Source organism: Natator depressus, chromosome 20 (genome assembly GCF_965152275.1).
Source record: "Natator depressus isolate rNatDep1 chromosome 20, rNatDep2.hap1, whole genome shotgun sequence".
Lineage (NCBI taxonomy): Eukaryota > Metazoa > Chordata > Testudines > Cheloniidae > Natator > Natator depressus.
This window is the reverse complement of record NC_134253.1, coordinates 25,858,733-25,877,111: the sequence shown is the minus strand read 5'-3', so window position 1 is coordinate 25,877,111 and position 18,379 is coordinate 25,858,733. Positions and strand designations below refer to the sequence as shown.

At 55.6% G+C, this 18,379-nt stretch overlaps 1 protein-coding gene across 3 annotated transcripts in view; it reads left to right on the top strand.

Annotated features, from left to right (window-relative positions):
- Positions 1 to 18,379, top strand: part of CARM1 (coactivator associated arginine methyltransferase 1) — a 52,828-nt gene that overhangs the window by 16,865 nt on the left and 17,584 nt on the right. For 2 of the 3 annotated variants that reach the window (XM_074935090.1, XM_074935088.1), the window contains exons 2-5: positions 4,522 to 4,647; positions 8,909 to 9,015; positions 9,650 to 9,754; positions 15,975 to 16,085. In XM_074935090.1, coding sequence (XP_074791191.1) covers positions 4,522 to 4,647; positions 8,909 to 9,015; positions 9,650 to 9,754; positions 15,975 to 16,085 — 449 coding nt within the window. Of the gene's footprint in view, positions 1 to 2,016; positions 2,138 to 4,521; positions 4,648 to 8,908; positions 9,016 to 9,649; positions 9,755 to 15,974; positions 16,086 to 18,379 lie in introns of those variants that run through there. The other variant, XM_074935089.1, reaches the window with a different exon arrangement.

Genomic DNA, 18,379 nt, shown 5'->3' with positions numbered 1-18,379 from the left:
GGTAGCCGGGGGCAGCGCGGTGACATCTGAGAGCCAGACTGGCCAAAGGAAGGCGCTTCAGGGAAGGAAGTTCCTGCAGCTGAGAGCGTCCGTCTGTTGGAGACGGCATTGGAGTCTCCGTGCCCAGCAGCAGAAAGCATCTGCCTTTTGCAGTGTAGCAATCTCCAGAGCCAGAGTCGCCACGTGCCACAACAGGGGGAGGTGGGGGGTCGCTTGCCTGATTTCCACCAAGGAGGCTTCTCTCCAGCTCCTCTGCTTTTGGTGCCCCAGATCTCGCTCCGCTGGTAACGGGACAGCTCGGAGGATGGGGAATAGGGGATGATAGATTCCAAGGCCAGAAGGAACCCTTGTGATCTAGTCTGACCTCCTGTGTAACAGGCCAGAGACCTGCCCACAATAAGGAGCAGAGCTGTTAGAAACACATCCCGCCTTGATTTAAAAATGGTCAGGGATGGAGAATCCACCAGCCCCCCCCCCCCCCCCCCCCGAAAATGGTCCCAATGGTTAATTGCTCCACCCATTAGACACTGACACCTTATTTCCAGTCTGAATTTTGTCTAGCTCCAACTTCCAGCTGTGGGAGCATGTTCCACCTTTCTCTGAGAGCGAAGAGCCCGTTGTTAAATCTGTTCCCCATGTAGATACTTAGAGTATGATCCAGTCCCCCCTTAACCTTCTCTTTGTTCAGCGAAGTAGTCGAGCTCCTGGAGTCTCTCACCTTCCGGCAGATTTTCTAATCCTTTCATTATTCTTGTGGCTTTCTGACCCCTCTCTGATTTGTCGGCATCCTTCTTGAACTGTGGGCTCCAGAACTGGGCACAGGATTCCAGCAGCAATTTGCACCAGTGCCAAACGTAGGGGTAAAATAATCTCTCTGTTCCTACTCTAGATTCCCCTGTTTATGCACCCAGGATGGCATTAGCCCTTTTGGGCACAGTGTCGCGTTCGGCGCTAATGTGCAGCTGCGTATCCACCAGGGCCCCCAAATCTCTTCCCCCGCCACCCCCCCCACCCTCCCCCCATAGATCTCTGGTTCCCGTCCAGTCCAGGTCGGGGGAGACTGAAGTCTTTCACCGTTCTGTTGCAGAGGGGCTGTGTGACGTGGGTTTTCCCAGTTCCTAGTGGGGTAAGTGGCCCAGAGGCTCTCACTCATGTTTGTGGCTGGATTTTTGGTCCAATCCAGATACACGTGAGTGTGCTCAAAGGCAAAATGTCCCCGAGTCTCCTCTCCCTCCCACCCCCACCAGCATCTTGGCCTGTGGACTGTCCATCTGCAGCCTCCCCCCCCCCCCCCCCCCGAGAATAACCCTTCCCTGGAGAGGGACTTTCTGCTGCTCAGAGAGCTAGCCCTAGAACTGTAGAGAAGTGGACTACAACTCCCATCATGCACCAAGGCAAACTAGCTTCATGCAGGCGGGTTTGAAATGCCAGGACTGGGGAGCCTGCGCTGTCCAGCTCCCGCTTGGCCTCTGAGTGTGGAAATCTTAGGGGGTGGGGAGAGCACGCCAGGTGGCGTTGGCTTGGCCCTGGGCCTCGTCTGGGAACTGAGTGGTGCAGATAAACCCCAGCCAGCGCCCTCGCCCGGCTGAGCTATCTGCATGGACAGGCTGCTGCTTGGGCTGCAGATGGGGGGATTTGCAGAGGGCTTCTCATCCCTGGTTCTGCGTGTGCTGATAACATGAGGCCCCCATGGTTAAGTCTCCTGGGAGCTAACGAGTCCTCCTCCCCTCCCCCTCCAGCGCGTCCATTAATCCTGCTGTAATAGGCCGAACCCCCTTGAGGCTCCGAGCAGCAGAAAGGGCTTGGGAGGGGCTCTCCTTTCGTCATGCCCATAAACAGCAACGACTGCGAGGAGCCGGTGGAACCGGCCTAGCCAGACGCCATGCACAGAACAAGGCTTCCCAGAAAACTGGGCCTGCAAACTCCTCTGTCTGCTGCAGAAAGGCCCCTGCGTGCACGGTAGCTGCCTGCCGACTTGGGCCAGTGCCCCCTCCCCAGCTTGCCCAGCATGAACCTCCAAGCACCTGGCTGATGATCTCATTGGCGAGTAAAGGGGGAGCAGCTCACTGCTGTGGCTTTTCTGGGGTAGTTGGAAGAGCCCAGGAGGGTGCTGCCCAGTGCAAACGCTTGCCTTCAAGTGAGCTTTTGTTTGTTTGTGCCGAAGGCCATTTTAAGGGGGCACCTCACCTGCGGATGGGTTACAGGTGCCAAAATCTGGGGCTGTTCCTCCTTAAGAGGCCATGTGAGCCGGTGAAAACAGAACAAGTCAGTGGACTGGTGTTTGTCCAAGGGGCAGGATGAGTGGGGGGAGGCGGGTTAAGAAACCCCCTTTAGAAATCAGAGTTGGCTCACAAGTGAAATGAGTGGGGGCCGGGGGGCTCAGCCTCTTTACTGATGGACTTGGGCCCAAGTCACCGGATAAACGACCAGACGTCCCTGCTCGGGAGGAAAGGGGGCGAGACTGAAGCAGCCGGAGATGCTGCAGATGGAGATTGAGGGGCATCTCGGAGCCCAAGGCTGGGCTAGCAGGGGGCTGTGGGTCGGGACTGAGGGGCACCGGCAGGGTTGTGTGGTGGAGTCCAGGGCTGGAGCAATAGGGAGACCAGCAGGCCAGGACTGGGGGCTGTTGGGGGAGCTGGAAGGACGTTTGCAGGGTTCCTGCTGCGCATGACGCCATTGTTGGGTTGCTGAGCGGTCCCATCCATCCCATTGCTGCAGCGTAGCCTTCAGCTGGTCTCTCCCACTCCTTCCCTGGGTCTGTCCCGCTCCCCAGAGCTGGTCCCTCCTGCAGCCGGCAGGATGGCGTTCCTGGGAGGGAGGGCATCTCTGCGACCCCGGGGCTGCACAGCCGCACTGCAGCCAGTGCCTCGTATGTAGCGCACAGGCCGGCCGCCTGAGACAGATTCATCAGCGCACGACAGGAACGGCCTGACCTGTCGGCGTTGGTTGTCTCCTCGGAGCGCCCGCCCCCACAGTCAGGAGTGCGGATCCGACCTCTCCGGTTGGAATCTGCTTGTCAGCCAGGTGCAGCCCAGACCGCTCTGCCCTCAGCACGCCCATCCTGGCTCAGCGGTGGTACCCGTTCCCCAGCAGGAAATCCTTCCCAAGGCAGACGGGGGTGTGTGGGAGAAAGCCAAAGGGATCCAGCTAGATCCCTCGAGGCCACGGGATGGGCTCTCCCCGCTCACGGAGGATACGCTGTGACATTAGTGCATCCTTAGTGGCAAGACGCATTGTGCACCCCTGAGGCTGCATTTCTCAATTAAGACTTAAAATATGCTAGTGGCCAAAGAGGAGCATGGCTCTGTTGTGCTGTGTGTGTGTGTACACCTCCTGCCCCAGGGACCTTCCAGGCTCAGAAAGCAAGTGATAGAAATATACAGGAAGCCAATGCCCTCTGTCCCCCTGCCCATCCAGCTGTTGCTGATTGGTTGGCGTCTCCGTAAGCATTACAACAGGAGCGACAGATGGCCTTACTGCTCAGTCCAGGGGGAACGGATTGTGGGTAAGGGACAGCCGGGAAGAGGGGACAGGGCTGTGTGTGCGAGAGCTGTCCAACGGGCATAGAGGCTAGCACTGAGAGGGGAGGAGGTCAGGGAGAGAGGCTGGCAGAGAGGCTAAATGACTGAGTCAGCAGGGGGAAAGGGAACAAAGTGGCTGCAAAGTTTCAGCCTCCCCAGATAGCCTTGGCGATGATCCGAGAGCAGCCAAGGAGAAGAGGGTGGAAGCGGGTGAGAGCAGAGGGCTGAGGAAGGTGGTGGGGCATAGGATGGCGGTGACAGCTACATGCAGGAGAATGTAGAGCTGACTGGAAGTGGCAGGGGAAGCAGACCCCTACTCCCCAGCAGGCTTCTCTGGGGATGAGTCTAGGCGGGTGAGGGGTGCGGCTCCTTTTCATCTGTTATTGCTCAGCACTTCTCTAGCGCCAAAAACATGACTCTTCTGATGCATGCCCTGCCCCGCCGATCCCAAAGCACACTGCGCTCTTGCCTGCTGATTCCCACGCCTCTCTGATCCCTGCGTGTGGAGGAATTCAGTCCCCTGAAAGCTCCCGTACCACTCTGCCAAAGAAACGCCCAGGTGACATGTCCCTCCTGGTGCTTCTGAGGCCAGAGCAAGTGAGATTAGAGCTGTCTGCCTCTGGGAGGGTGGGATCCAGAGTTCTGGGGTGATCTGAGCACTGGCTTCTTGCTCCAGTGCTTCTCAAGACTGCGGTCGCTAGATCCGCATTGGAGCATAAGTGGGGAATCAAAGCAAGGCGAGAATCGGAATGATGGGATTTGAAAGTCTGACATCTCTGGGAACCCCTCCCACCCCCCTTGTTGGGGGAGCTGGTCCTAGGTCTACCAGGCCTTGTGCCATCCTGTCTGTGCAGCGCGTGATGCCTTGTGCTAGCGTGGCCCTGCTTGCTGCTGAACTGCAGCCACCTCTGGGGTTGAAAAGTGGCACGTGCACCATTGTGGGAAGCGTGGCTCCCGTGGGACACTAACCCCTTGTTTCTCTTCTCTCCTCCTCCCCCAGATGAAGATGTGTGCGTATTTAAGTGTTCCGTGTCCAGGGAGACGGAATGCAGCCGCGTGGGCAAACAGTCCTTCATCATCACGCTGGGGTGTAATAGTGTCCTTATGCAGTTTGCAACACCGACTGGTATGTCCCCTGGTCCTTTCTGCTTGCTAGTGGGCGGGGGGGAGAGGTTGGCTGCTTCACACCCCTGGGTTGTCCCCAGTTATACCCAGAGGAGACGCTTCGGCTACCCTATCAGTTGCTCTTCCAAGGCAGGCTTGTTCTCACAAGTTGATTTGCCAAACTCCTGGCTCTGGGACTCGACCAGCCTTCTGGGGCCTTTCTCTTTGGCCATCGGTAATTGAGATCCCACTCTCAGGGCTTGGCCAACCGGACAGAGCCCTGGAGCACCTGCTGCAAGGACAAATCCAGCCCCTATGGTGCTAGGCTAGTGGGGGGTTAGGGTGGGGTTCTCTTCCCCCTTCTCAGTAGTATCCTGGCTGCCCTGTGAGTCCCCCTTGCCCCCATTTCCAGGCCCGGCTGCCTAGCCTCGGTCCCTGCAATGAACTGCCCCTCCTTGTACAACAGTGACCCCAGCTGGCTGCTGTGTGGAACAGCACGGAATAGAAATTAGGGGGTCGGTGCTGGTGGCTGGGCCCCCCCGGCCTACCAGGGAGGGGGTGAGTCCTACGTGCATCTCTGTAGCCTAGTCCCTGTTTCTAACTCCTGTGCCCAGATCCCCCTCCTTAGTGAATAGAGTCCTTCCCCCTCCCCTGCGTTTCACTAGCAGCCTCAGGTCCACCAGCAGAGCTCTGTGTAACCTGCTGGGGTCTCTGTTCACCCCTTGGGTGCTGATCTCTTCTCCTGTCCCTCCCGATCCCAGCCGGCTCCTGTTCTGCTGCTTTACAGGAACCTTCCCCTGAAATAGCTGGACTGTCTGGAGTGCTGGCCCCTCCCTACAGGCCGTGTGCGCCAGCCATGCCTGCTCCCCGCCCCTCCCCTGGATTCATGTTCTTTGAAAACCCGTCTCTCTGAATTGGTGCTCAGGAATGTGAGCAGCGGCTGCTGGCTGGAGCCAGGCAGGTGCTCTGCAGACTTGTTCAGCACATGCGCCTCTGTCCTGAGCAGCAGCGCCCCCTGCTGTTCCAGTCCTGGCACGGGCACCCGGCTCTGGACTTGCACCCGAGTCCTGACCCCAGCACCTCTGGCTCTCCCAGTCCTGAGCTGCTGTGGCTCCTCGCCTCAGAGCGATGCTCATGCCCCTTTGGATTATATCCTGGTCGGCTCTGCGAGCCGCCCTCTCCCCCCGAGCCAGTCCTGCTGCCTACCCAGGGCAGAGTCTGGTGGGATCGGTGTGTTCAGCGGCTTGGGCCCAGTGGCCTGGAGTTAGTCTTCCCAGGAGGCCCTTGGTGCAGCTACTGACCAAGCCCCATGTCTCATACCTCGCCAGGATTCTTGGAAACATTTCCAGCTCATCATCCTGGGCCATCGGCTGCGTCTCCACCTCCTGCTAACCTGCCCTTGCCCTGTCCATCCGTCCCTGGCATCTCTCTGAGGCCTCCCAGACTCCCGATTTCAGGGCATAAAACCCAACCATGCTTTCCTCCTTTCCAGCTGCCGTTGATCCCAGAGGATCCTCGGACTACGTCTCATACAAGTCTCTGGGTAAAGAGAAACGGGGTAAAAAATAGCTGTGACATCATGGTAGTGACACTACTAAGGTCGTCAATCAGGAAGAGGAGGGGGATAAAGTGTTTCTAGAACAAATAGAAGAAATATCCAGAACCCAGGACCTGGGAGTAACAAGGAACTTGAACTGCCCTGGACACCTGTTGGAAAAGTAATACAGCAAAACAAACCTTTCCACTAAGTTCTTGGGATGTGCAGGGGACAACTCTGTCTGTTTCAGGAAGTGGAGACAGTAGCTGGGGGGCCAACCATTTCAGGCCTGATTCTGACCAACTGGGAGGAATTGGTAGCAAATCCGAGAGTGGAAAGCATTGTCGGTGAAAGGGTTCGTGAGTTGGAGTGAGTGCAGTAGACTAAGGACAAGGGATTTCAAAGAATTGGACTTTAACAAACTCCAAGAAACTGGTAGGTGAGGTCCCCTGGGAAGAAAATCTCAGGGAAAAGTTGTTCAGGAGAGTTGGCTGTTTCTCAAGGAGATGGTGTTAAAGGCACAACGGCAGCCTAGCCCGAAGCAAAGGAAAGGCAGGAAGAATTGGTGGATCCATATTGGCCTCTTGCTAGAGCTCCTTAGTGACCTGGGAATCCAAAGAGAATTCCCCGGGAAGTGGAAACGTGGCCTACCTGCTAAGGAGGCGTACAGACAAATATGACAAGCACTAGGGGCAACATCAGAGGCTCTGACACACAACGAGTTACTCCTGGCAAGGGCAGAGAGGTTCTTTAAATATCTCAGGAGCAAGAGAGAGACAAAGGGGAGAGCAGGGCCTGTACTTAGCGGGCCAGAGAACTAATAATTGACTTCACGAAGGCTGAGGTGTTTAATGCCTGTTTTTGCTTCAGACTTCACCAAAAAGGTTAATGGCAACCAGGTCCTCGGCACAATTAATATTACCAAGGAGGAAGGAATGCAAGCCACAATAAGGAAGGAACAGGTTAAAGACTTCGATCAGTTAGCTGTATGCACGGCAGGGCCTGATCAAATTCATCCGAGGTACCGAAGAGGCTGGCTGAGGAATCTTGGAACCGGTAGCAATTATCTTTGAGACTTCTGGGGGGTGGGTGAGGTCCTGGAGGACTGGAGAAGTGCAAACATAGTACAAAGGGTCCCGGGCACTATAGACCAGGCAGCCTGACTCCAACAGCTGGAAAGATACTGGACCAAATGACTAAACAATCAGTCTGCTGGCACCTGGAGGATACTGGGGTTAGAAGGAATAGCCAGCACGGCTTTATCCAGAACAAACCCTGCCAAACCATCCTCATTTCCTCCTTTGACAGGGCTTCTGGCCCGGGGGGGGAGCAGTAGGCATGATAGATCTTGCTGTTTTAGTCAGGTTTTTGACATGGCCCCATGTGGTGATCTCAGGAGCAAGCTAGGGAAGTGTGGTCTAGATGGAATTACTGTCAGGTGGGTGCACAACTGGTTGAAAGCGCACACTGAGTATGCTGCCAAACTGGGCGGGGTCCCTCTGGGGTCAGTCCTGGGTCTGGTACTGGCCAGTGTTTTCATGAATGACTTGGATAATGGAGTGGAGAGTGTGCTTATAAAACGTGCAGATGACACCAAACTGGGAGGGGTTGGAAGCACTTTGGAGGGCAGGATTAGAATTCAGAACAACCCCAGCAAATGAGAGAATTCATCTGAAATCGACTAGATGAAATTCAGTCACGTGCTACGCTTCAGAAGGAAAAGTCCAACGCCCAAGTACACAATGGGGAATTATTGGCTAGGAGGTAGTACTGCTGAAAGGGGCTGAGGGTTACAGGGGATCACCAATTGGATGCATGATGTAGTTGCCACAAAGGCTAATATTCTGGCGTGTATTAACAGGAGTTGGATGTCAGCCATAAGACATAGGAGTCCTGGTCTACTGGTGGAGTCCTGTGTCCGATTATGGACTCTCTGCATGTTAGGAAAGATGTGGACAAACTGGCAAGTCCAGATGAGAACAACCAAAATGATCCCAGGTTTAGAAAACCTGAGTTATGAGGAAAGGTTACAAACTCCCTGGGCAGGTTGAGTCTGGAGAAAAGACTGCAGGGGGGCAGAGGAGACTGGAAAACAGTCTTCTGATATATTCTGGAGAAGATGGGGGTCAGTTGTTCTCCATGGCCACTGGAGGTAGGACAATCCGCTTAGTGTGTAGTTTGGTTTGATACTAGGGAAAACTTTCTAATGCTAAGGACTGTTGAGCTCTGGAATGGCTTCCAAGGGAGGCTGGGGAATCCCCATCGGTAGAGGGTTTTAATGACAGGTCGGACAAACCCCTGTCCGGGCTGGTCTAGGTTGACTCGGTCCGGCCTCAGCGCTGGGGGCTGGGCTCAGCGACCTCTCGAGGTCCCTCCCAGCCCCACGTTTCTATGATTCTGCCCTGCCCATGGCTGTTCCTTCACCTTCCTTGCCCCTGCCCCGATGGTCAGGGCTCACTGGCTCCTGTGATCCCAGCCTCAGGGCAGTCCTTAGTGCATCTCAGAGGCTTCCCCACTCATGGCTCTCTGCAGCCATATTTCCCCTTTGTTCCAGTGACCCTTCCCTCCCATTCAGCTTTCATTTCTTGCCCCTTCCCCCATTGCAACCCCATGAGGACCAACTGGAGCTGTCCTCGGCCCTGTTGGCCAGTGGGGCACACGGTTCATCAGGTAAGGCGCTTCCCCCCTGTTGGGTCTCTGCCAGCGATGACCCCTCTAAAGCCCCAGCGCTTGGTTCTGCTTTCAGATTTCTGTTCCTTTTATAATATCCTGAAAAACTGCCGGGGTCACAACATAGAGCGGTCAGTGTTCAGCGAGCGGACGGAGGAGTCTTCCGCAGTGCAGTACTTCCAGGTAGGAGGGCCCGCTGCTGCCTGATCTCCTAGGAGCTGCATGTGTAGATCTGCAGCCGTCCCTGCCCGGGGAGGCCCCCCGGCCCGCAGGAAGGGCCGTGCGGCGTACCTTAGCAGTCTGTGCTCTGGGGGAGGGAGGGCAGCGTTGAATTGGTCCAGGATCCTCTTGCAAAGTGTGCCCCAGATTCGTTAATGACACATGGGAGGGAGGGTGCAGCAACCCAGCGCCCCCGCCCCATTCGGGACAGTAGCTGGCATGGGGAGGAGCTCCGTTTAGCCCCGCTGCTTGTGGGTTAGCAACCCCTAGAGTGATGCTTGAACGTTGGGCTCAATATTGACCATGACGGATGTGTGCCCAGCGCTGTTTTCTGCAGTGCCTTGGGTTTTCCTTGGAGATCTCCTATCCCAGGACCAACTGGCCCGCCCTGCCAAGGCCCCAACCTGAGATGGCACGGCCCCCGAGCTGTCTAAGGGGAAAACCCACCAGCACCCTGCCCCTCTCCTGAGCAGTCACCCAGCTGCTCTGCGCTGGCTTTGTTTTGGGAACCTTCGTCTCTGGCAAAATTCCATCCTCCCCCAGGCGAGACCCGCCTCCCTTTCTGGGGCGTAAACGAACTCTCTCATGTCTCCTTTAGTTCTACGGCTACCTGTCCCAGCAACAGAACATGATGCAGGACTACGTCCGGACGGGCACGTACCAGCGGGCCATCCTGCAGAACCACAGTGACTTCAAAGACAAGGTGAGGAGGAGGAATCCTGCTACCCCTCTGTCAGACTCCAGAGGTGGGGTGGGGGGCGGCTCATGGAAGAGGGCGTGGCCGGCACAGCATTGGGATCTCCCCCGGGGCAGTTCTCCTTTCTGATCACTGGGCAGGTCTCCGTACGCTGTTTCCCTGCCTAGGGTGTAGGTCAGGGATGTATTTGACGAAGGCTGGGTTAGTCTTCACCCAACCTCTGAGATGCTGTCACCTCCCCTGCTAGGATCCCTGTAGCCTTTCTGCATTGGGTTTGGGATCAAGCCAGCAGAAGGTGTTGGACCGGCCGTGTCCCGCGAGCCCTTGGATCTGTGCTATGGTGCTGAACCCTGTGTTTCGTGCTGTCTGGGGTCTGATAGTCGTGCCCACCACCATGTGTGGGTTTTTTGTTTTTTGGTGTGTTTTTTTTCAATAAAGTAACATGCGGCCAATAGCCCCAGTTCTCTGTGCGCTCAGCTAGTTACACCCGGGCTCCGGGCTGCTGGCCTGATCTCGGCTCGTGTCTGCTGATAACCACGGAGAGCAGCAGCTAATGGAATATCCTGGGCAGCATGTTAATTGAAAACCTGCATTGCTGGCCAGAGCCCCTCTCTTCCCATGTGAGCTTCTTGCCAACGCGTGCAAAGAGAACGAGTACGAGCTGCTGGCCGCGTCGGGCTGCTGAACTGGGTTTTCCACTGTCTTTGCCAGGCCTGAAGCATCATTAGATCTAGTCTGAGCTCCTTTGTAACAGGAGTCAGAGAATTGCTCCCCATCCCCCTGCACTGAGCACAGTCCCTGGGGTCTGATTAAAGCATCTCGTTCCGAAAGGCTCCTGGTTAGCAGATCTTGAGAGGTGGAGAAGCCGCCGTTCGCTGGCAGTTTGTTCCCCTAGTTAATCGCCCCTCGCTGTTAAAAGTGGGACCTTGTTTCTGATGGGAATGTCTGGCTTCAGCTCCCAGCCGTTAGCTCTTGTTCTGCCTTGCTCCGCTACGCTAATGAGCCCTCTGGCACCCCGCGGTTTCGCCCTGGGAAGGTTGTAGACACTCTAATCGGGTCCCCTCTTGATCTTTGATGATCCAAAAAGATTGAGCTGCTTCAATCTCTCACCCGAAGGTGTTTTTCAAGCCTCTGAATCATATTTGTGGCTCTTTTCTGCACCCTTCCCACGTTTTCAACCTTTTTTTTAAAAACGTGGCCCCAGAACTGGCCACAGTGTTGGGCTCCCAGTGGCGCTTCGAGCTGAAATCGCCTCCCTGCTCCCCTGTTTTATATACCAAGGGTCACACCAGCCCTTTTCTCCATACGGGGCACTGGCAGCTCCCCTTGGGTTGCTTGTCTGCCATGAGCCCTATGTCCTTTCAGAGTCGCTGCTCTCCAGTCCCCCGTTCGTCAGGCTGGCTGCCAGCCCTTGTTCCTAGAGGGATAACTTGGCATTTGCCTGTGTTGTAACTCGTGTTTGAACGGGCCCAGCCTGCCAAGCGATCCAGATCACTCTGCGGGTCTGTTATATTTATCAACAAACTTGTCGTCGTATCAAAAACTGCACTCAGGTTTGTGAAATGTGATCTATTTTTCCATGTTGACTGGCATTAATTAGATTCCTCTCCTTTAATTCTTTGAATCCCGTATCAGGTTTTTTACTGTTTTGCCTGGGATTGACGTCTGGCTGGCTGGCTTATGGTTAGCTAGGTCATCCTGCTTGTCCTTTTCAAATATGGCCACAAAGTCAGCACTCTTCCAGCCTTCCAGAATTTCTTTAATATTCTAGGATTCATGAAAAATTAACAGCGGTCCAGAGATCTTCTCCTTGCCCAACTATTTTAAGTCTCTTGGGTGAAAGTTATCCAGACCTGCTAATTTAAAAACATTTCTACCTAGTGAATGCTGTTTAATGTCTTCCTCTTTCGCTAATGGACTGGAAAGTCTGAGTACGTTGTCCTGCTTCTTTCCAAATACAGGACAGAAATAATTATTGGGCACCTTTGCTTTTTCTGCATCATTCATAATTTGCCCGTTTCCGTCTGGTAATGGGCCTGTACCGTTGGCTGGAGTTTTTTTTTGGTTATGTGGTGAGTGTAGTGGGAACCAAAGTTGTCAGGTGTGGGTCTGGTCCCAAAGAAGGTGGTGGCATTTCTCATCACACTGCACCTTCCATCCAAGGGTCCTGAGGCTTCCTGGCGGTAACTCCGCTGTCTGGGAGATGGGGAGTCTGTTATAGAGGAAAGTGAGGCACAGAAATGGGAAACGACTTTCCATGCGGCTGCGGCGGAATCAGGACTCGAACCCAGGAGTCCTGACTCCCCATCCGCTAGAGGGGACCCTAGTGCTGGGTAGTGGCTGGGATGGCGAGAGGAGGAAAGAAGGGCAAAGCAGTAAAAATGCAGCCTAGGTTCTTCGTGACTGCTTTTGGGGGGATCCTAGTGGTGCTTTAAGTTCCAGGTGCCCTGGGAGGGGTGGGGTAAATCCAAGGGCTGTATCTGCCGGGACAGCTGTCTTCTGAAACAAAACTCAGTGTAGAACTCCCCAGGGCCGTGGGTCCGGTGGTGATGGGTACCCAGAGTGCTGGCTCTGTTCAGACTCTTAGCCCCTCCCGGCTGGCTGTGATATGGGGCCGTCGGCCACGCTCTGGAGGGCGAGGGAGGGAAGGCAGGCAGCTTCGCAAGGTGGGCAGTGGGATGAATTATGACGGAGTCAGGAGCCTCCTGCCTCTGGAGTGGACTCCCATGGGAGCTCCATTGCCCGAGCAGCTAGACGAGACAGCGTGCTAGGAAAGGTTCTGCTGGGAGCTACTCTCTGGCGGGGCACCGATCGCCTGCTCATGCCGATAGGTGGCTGCACCCAGAACGTCCTAAACCAGCCTGAGGAAGACAGCAGCTGATCCAGAGCCATGTGTTTCAGTCTGCGTGGTCTGATGCCTTCCGACCCTCCAGGGCAAGGGCCGGGACCGGAGAGCCCCGTTCTGGTACCGGCAGCATCGGGCTGAGCCGTGCAGACGTTGCTCCCGCCAAGGGCTGTGCCAGGGATCGCACTGTGGCGTCGGTGGGTATGGGAGGGATTTCAAACACTGGGGCAGCAGGAGCCTGCTTCTCTCCAGTAATGTCCTCAGCCAGGCCTTGGGAGTGCCTGTCCGCCCCTGTCCTCCTCATGAGAGAGGTTGTGTTCCTTCCGGTGGGGGAGTTCAGTGTCTGACCCAGACAATCCTTGGTCTCTCGGCTGAGTCTCCCCTTACTGTGATGGGGGCACAGAGCTAGAGTGGGCCCCCGCCCTTCTCACAGCCAAGAGCCATCAGAGGGCAGTGACTCCTGATCACCAGCGGCTGGGCCAACTGTTAGCCAGTGACCTGGAGGTGACCCACAGGTGATGCCTGTGGGTATGCCGCCCCCCTGCTCCCTGGATGAGGCAGCTGAAAGTACCGTGTATTTTCCGGGCAGGCAGAAGCTTGTGAGTGGTGATCAGCGCCTAGCCCAGTGGGATCCTGGTCCGAGCCGGGGGCGTCTAGACACTACCGCTGTACACCTTCTAAATACAGCAGGGGCTCCCTAGTCTCAGCTCTTGGCTTGCTTCCTGGGTGCCGGGAGGCACTCTGTTCCTAGCAACCGCTCCCCTAATGGACCCACATGATCTGGGCACTAGACTGCCTGACTGACGGGTATAGGCATTGATGGCCACACCTACTTCATGCCATCTTGGTCTATGCATGTGACCATCCCAATTCCCACCATCCATCACAAGGAGACAGAGTGGCCTAGTGGACAGGGCAGCGACGGGGACTCTGGAGACCTGGATTCTGTTCCCAGCTCTGCTGCTGACCAGCTCGGTGACCTTGGGCAAGTCTTCCACTCTCTGTGCCTCAGTTTCCCCTCCCAGCTTTTGGCTATTTAGCCTGTGAGATCTTTGGGCAGGGACGGTCTCTCGTGCAGTCTGTGCAGCACCTGGCACAAAGGGGCGCCCCGTCTTGGTCGCGATCTCTAGGTGCTTCTGTAATACACGTAATTAATAATTGAGATTAAGACTAACCAATTAGGCCACGCTGTCAGCCAGGGGACCAGCTGGCGTTGTATGTGAACATTGTTCCTAGAGGGTCTAATTAGAACTCGCGCAGCGGGGGAGTCGTGTGGAACTAGTGTCTGCGCTTGCGTTGATTTCATCTCTTGAGATTTGCAAGGGAGCCATTTGTATCAAAAGCTGTTTCTCTCTCTTTACCCTTCTTATCGTGACTTGGGCAGCCAGGTGATGGTTTGGTCTGCAGTGAAGATCCAGCTAACACACCTGTGTTGGACTCACTGGGGATGGGGTGAACAGTATGATCTGGCCTGGAGGGAGGATGGCAGATGCTCCTCCTGCATCGTCCCTTCATGTGCCTGGTCCTGTGGTGGGATTGCTTGGCCTGTCTGCTGGGAAGATTTGCCTCCGAAGAAAGGGAAGCTCAGCAGTTCTGGGCTAGTGGCAGGTGCTGTAAAGTCCCTCCCATCCCCATGGGACCGTTGTCTGTGGGCGCGACCCGAGTGACGCGGTGCTCTGTCAACTCGAGGGCTTGGCTTTCCTCACTAGCCTCGACAGGGCTCGGGAGGCACTAGGCCTCGGTCCTGAGTTAGAGACAGCGGTTTCGCCTTGCACGGCCCCTGCCACCTGAGACCCTCAAACCACCCACAGAGACTTCACTGAACTGCACCCCCTAGTGGGCCCGTTTTACAGAGGGAGACAGCGTGGTGGGAGGGAGGTGACTTGTCAAGGTGGCAGCCAGTGGCATATCTGGGAATAGAGCCCGCTCTGTCCTAACCCGCTAGATCCCACTCCTGGGGATAAAACCAGAAGTCCTGACTCCCAGCACCCCCGTCCTAACCCACTAGATCCCACTCCCCTCCCAGTGCCGGGGATAGAACCCAGGAGTCCTGACTCCCAGCTTTCCATGCTCTTCCCACTAGTCCTCACTCCCCTCCCAGAGCTCAGAATGGAACCCAGGAGTCCTGGTTCCCAGTCCCTTTTTCTGCCCTCTCAGCTGTGCTTGCTTTCAATATTGCAGACATACAATGTAGCATTTGTACGCTGCTTTAAGCTACTGTGGGAGTGCTCAGCGTTGCTGCTGTTTGATCCAATAGGGTTAATTGGGAGTAAACATTTTTCCTTTTTATTGCCTCCCGGGGTGGGATTCTCTCCGGAGCGAGCAGGAGGTGAAAACCATGACTCTGCCAAGGCAGGGACCCCGTTCTGTAAATCCCCTGACAGATCAATATCTTGGTGAATCTTTTTTTTTTTTTTTTAAATGGGACAAAGTTAGACACTTGGAGCAATTTTTCCCACCGCAAGCAGAGCTGTCTCCCCCAAACCCACCCGAGGGGCAGGCAGAGCTCTGAAAGCCGCGTCTTTCTGCCAGGAACGGCTGTTTTGAAAGTCTGTCTTCGTGGATAAGCTTTTTAATTTCAGTAGCTTCTTATCAGAAGCCAGCACAAAGATCTACGTGCGCGTAAGAGCAACTGATGCAGACGGGCGGTTCTGTCTTCTGCCGCCATGTTGCTAATTAAGCGATACGCGCTTTGTGCCCTGAGAAGTCCCTGCAGCCTTGGTTCGCTTGTATTTGTGAGTCATTGTCTATAAAAGGAGCCCAGTTAAAATTCACCCAATTGGAGCCGAGGCCGTACGACCCCCAAGACCGCTCTGAACTATGGACAATCCCAGACTCTTAGGAGCTGCTGAAATGCAGCTCCCTCTGGGGTGGAGCTTAGCAGCCAGTGCATCGCCCAGGGGAGATTTGACCCAAAGACATGGGGACCAAACCCCAACTGTTGTGTAAAAGGCTGTGGGATCGTTTTGGTCCCTGCCGGTGAGAGCTTGGTTCGAGGTCTCGGGTGGGAGACTGGCCTGGCCCACAGGTGGCGAGATCTGTGGGGAGTTCAGAGGTTTCAAAATAGTTGTGGGGGGACTTAGCTTTCCTTTCTCCAACTCAAGCAAATATTTGGGAGCGCTCCTCTCCGAGGGGTGGCTTGTCTTCAATCCTCCAATTTTGGTGGATGGCCCTGAAACAGGAATTCTTCCATCCTGAGCTGCATTTTCAACCTGGTCTCTGGCACGGGCAAGCTGCCGGGTGAGCGAGGCATGCCGTTCCCCGCGGCACACGTGTCTGAACTGAAGGGATTGAATGAGCCCACTGGGTTAGTCGGTAGGTGGAGGGCGGGGGGCGACTATCGGCAGCTGCTTCCTCACTCTCTCCCTCCTCTCTCCCCAGATCGTCCTGGACGTCGGCTGCGGCTCCGGCATCCTCTCGTTCTTTGCCGCACAGGCTGGGGCGAGAAAAATCTATGCAGTAGAAGCCAGCACGATGGCCCAGCAGGCGGAGGTCAGTACGGCTCACACAGCAGCTGCCTGCGGGTCAACACTCTTTGCCTTGCAGGGATGCTCCTCTGCCAAGGCGCTGTGGGCTGCTCTCATCGGCCAAGGAGGAGACAGTCCCTGTGCAGCAGGGTGCTGGGTGCGGGAAGATCAGCCTCCAGGTCAAAGAATCACATGATTGTGAGGGAGCTGAGCTGCAGCCTTCTGGGGCAGGCTTTGCCAAGCCAGCCAAGGCGTTACCTGGCTTGAAATCCTGTCAAGCATTCAAGCTTCCTCGTGGGGCTCCTTCAGGACTGGTGCCTCTCTCAGCCCTGGGGATAGGGGAGCGCCAGTTCAGAGCGGTGGCTGAGCCAGTGAACCGGACACCGGCGGAGCGTTGAGGAAGAGCCGCCGTGGGAACTCAGCATTGCTCAGTCCAGCGTCCCAGCGCTAACTTCTGGAAGCCGGACCGGCATCAGCCCAGGCATCTGGTGAAGTGCTGCTTAGAACGGCGAAGGCTTCGTTTGACGGCATCTAACCGATGTGCAGACGCACCAGGCTTCTCTCTCTGCTGCGGAGACTCAACAGGTGCTCACGAGAAACAGGCCACAGCGCGAGACTTGGTACACGATGCTGCTTTTATACTTGGGCATCAAAAGGAGCTGAGGGCCAGTGGGAGGCTCTGGAGCGACATGGTGGCACTTTGGCTGTATTATGAAGCTAGCCATTCTCATTTAGAGAGAGCCCCCCTCGGCCAGCTGGGTCCTAACCTCTTTTTATGGATGGGGAAACTGGGGCACGGGGAGGGGATGCGATTTGCCCAAGGGCGCCTGCCATGTTGGTGGCAGAACCAGAAATAGAACCCAGGCATCCTGCACTCTAACCATGAGACATGCAGGACTCCAGCGCTGGAGTGTTTGCGGGACATAAGGAGATAAGCTGAAATAGAGCCTGAAAAGCAAAGTTTGGAGCCAGTTGATGAAACTGGGCCAGCACCAAGCCCAATTGGTTTATCCAGAGTGTGATTGTCAGGACTTGGACAGTTCCCAAGAGCGGAATTCCCAGGTTTGGCAGGGTCTGGGGAAGATGGAGTGAGATCAGAGCATCCCTAAAAAAACGGCAGAGAAAAACTGGCCACGTAGTTTGCCAGCAGAACTGGTGCTGGCAGGGTCCAGTGCACATGGTGGCTGGGAGGAGCCAAATCCATGCGGCTGGTGGAGGCTGGAAGGATGTACTTCAGATGATACCACCAGGGTAAGGTCATGGCAGAAGGAGGCCGTGGTGATGTGTTACCAGGACGGGGTTCAACGACAGGGTAGCAGTGCTTTTCTGTCTCCTGAAGCCTCCAGACTGGCTGGCTGGAAGACAAGCGTTGGTCCAACACGATCCAGTGAGTTAATCCAGGGGTAGCTGCATGAAGTTCTCTGGCTTGCTATGCAGGAGCTCAGGCTGTGGGAGCTCCTGGTCCCGTCTAGCTGTCAGATCTGTGGATGGGAACGAGCAAACGGTCACAGTGCTGGCGGTGGGGATGACCTGGTGGGGTCTTTCCCATCAGGAAATAGCAGCTTCCTTGGAAGCACACCCCCCCCGCGGAAGACAGGAAGTGACTGAAGACCCCACTGAGGAGACAGGCAGTAGCTGCGCTGTTGGTGAGGAATTGCTGCTGCTGCTATCTGCCTACTTGGTTGCAAGTTATGGCAAGTGTGCGGAAATGCCGGATAGCTTCGGCATTCTTGTATCTCCCGGCTGCTGTGGTCCTGCCCTCGGGACCCCAGGATGCTGCTGGTTAGTTGACTCTGAAAGCAGAGACCCGACAGGCAAGCTCTGGAACCGTGGTTTTCTTCTTCCAGGAACTCTTGTCCTGGGGTTCTAGATCCCTTTTGTTAACCGGTCACTCAGCTGATAAAGTGTTGCAGACCCCACATAAAGCACGGATTATTATGGGCTCTGTGCGGAGGGGAGCCCTGTACTGATGCTTGGACTCGGAGACAGGAGCCGAGTCGGGCGTGTGAGGGGAATCTGAGAGAAGATCAAAAATAGGAAGGAAACTGTCTCATGTATTGGCCCAGAGAACCTGGGGGGTCTCCTTGAAAGGATCCTCCTGGATGGCTCACCAGGATTCTAGCACATCAGGAAAGGGAGAGCTGGGATTACTCGTGCTTCAGGCTGGCAAGGCCTATAGGGAGGGGAGCCATGAGCCAGGGTCTCTTGAAGGTGGTCCAAAGACCATCAGCCCAGAAGTTGCTCATTTCGTAGCCTCTTCCTGGTTCCATGAGCTCCGGTCTGTTGCTGTGTATTTGCAGCTTGGGCCATTTTTCCTCC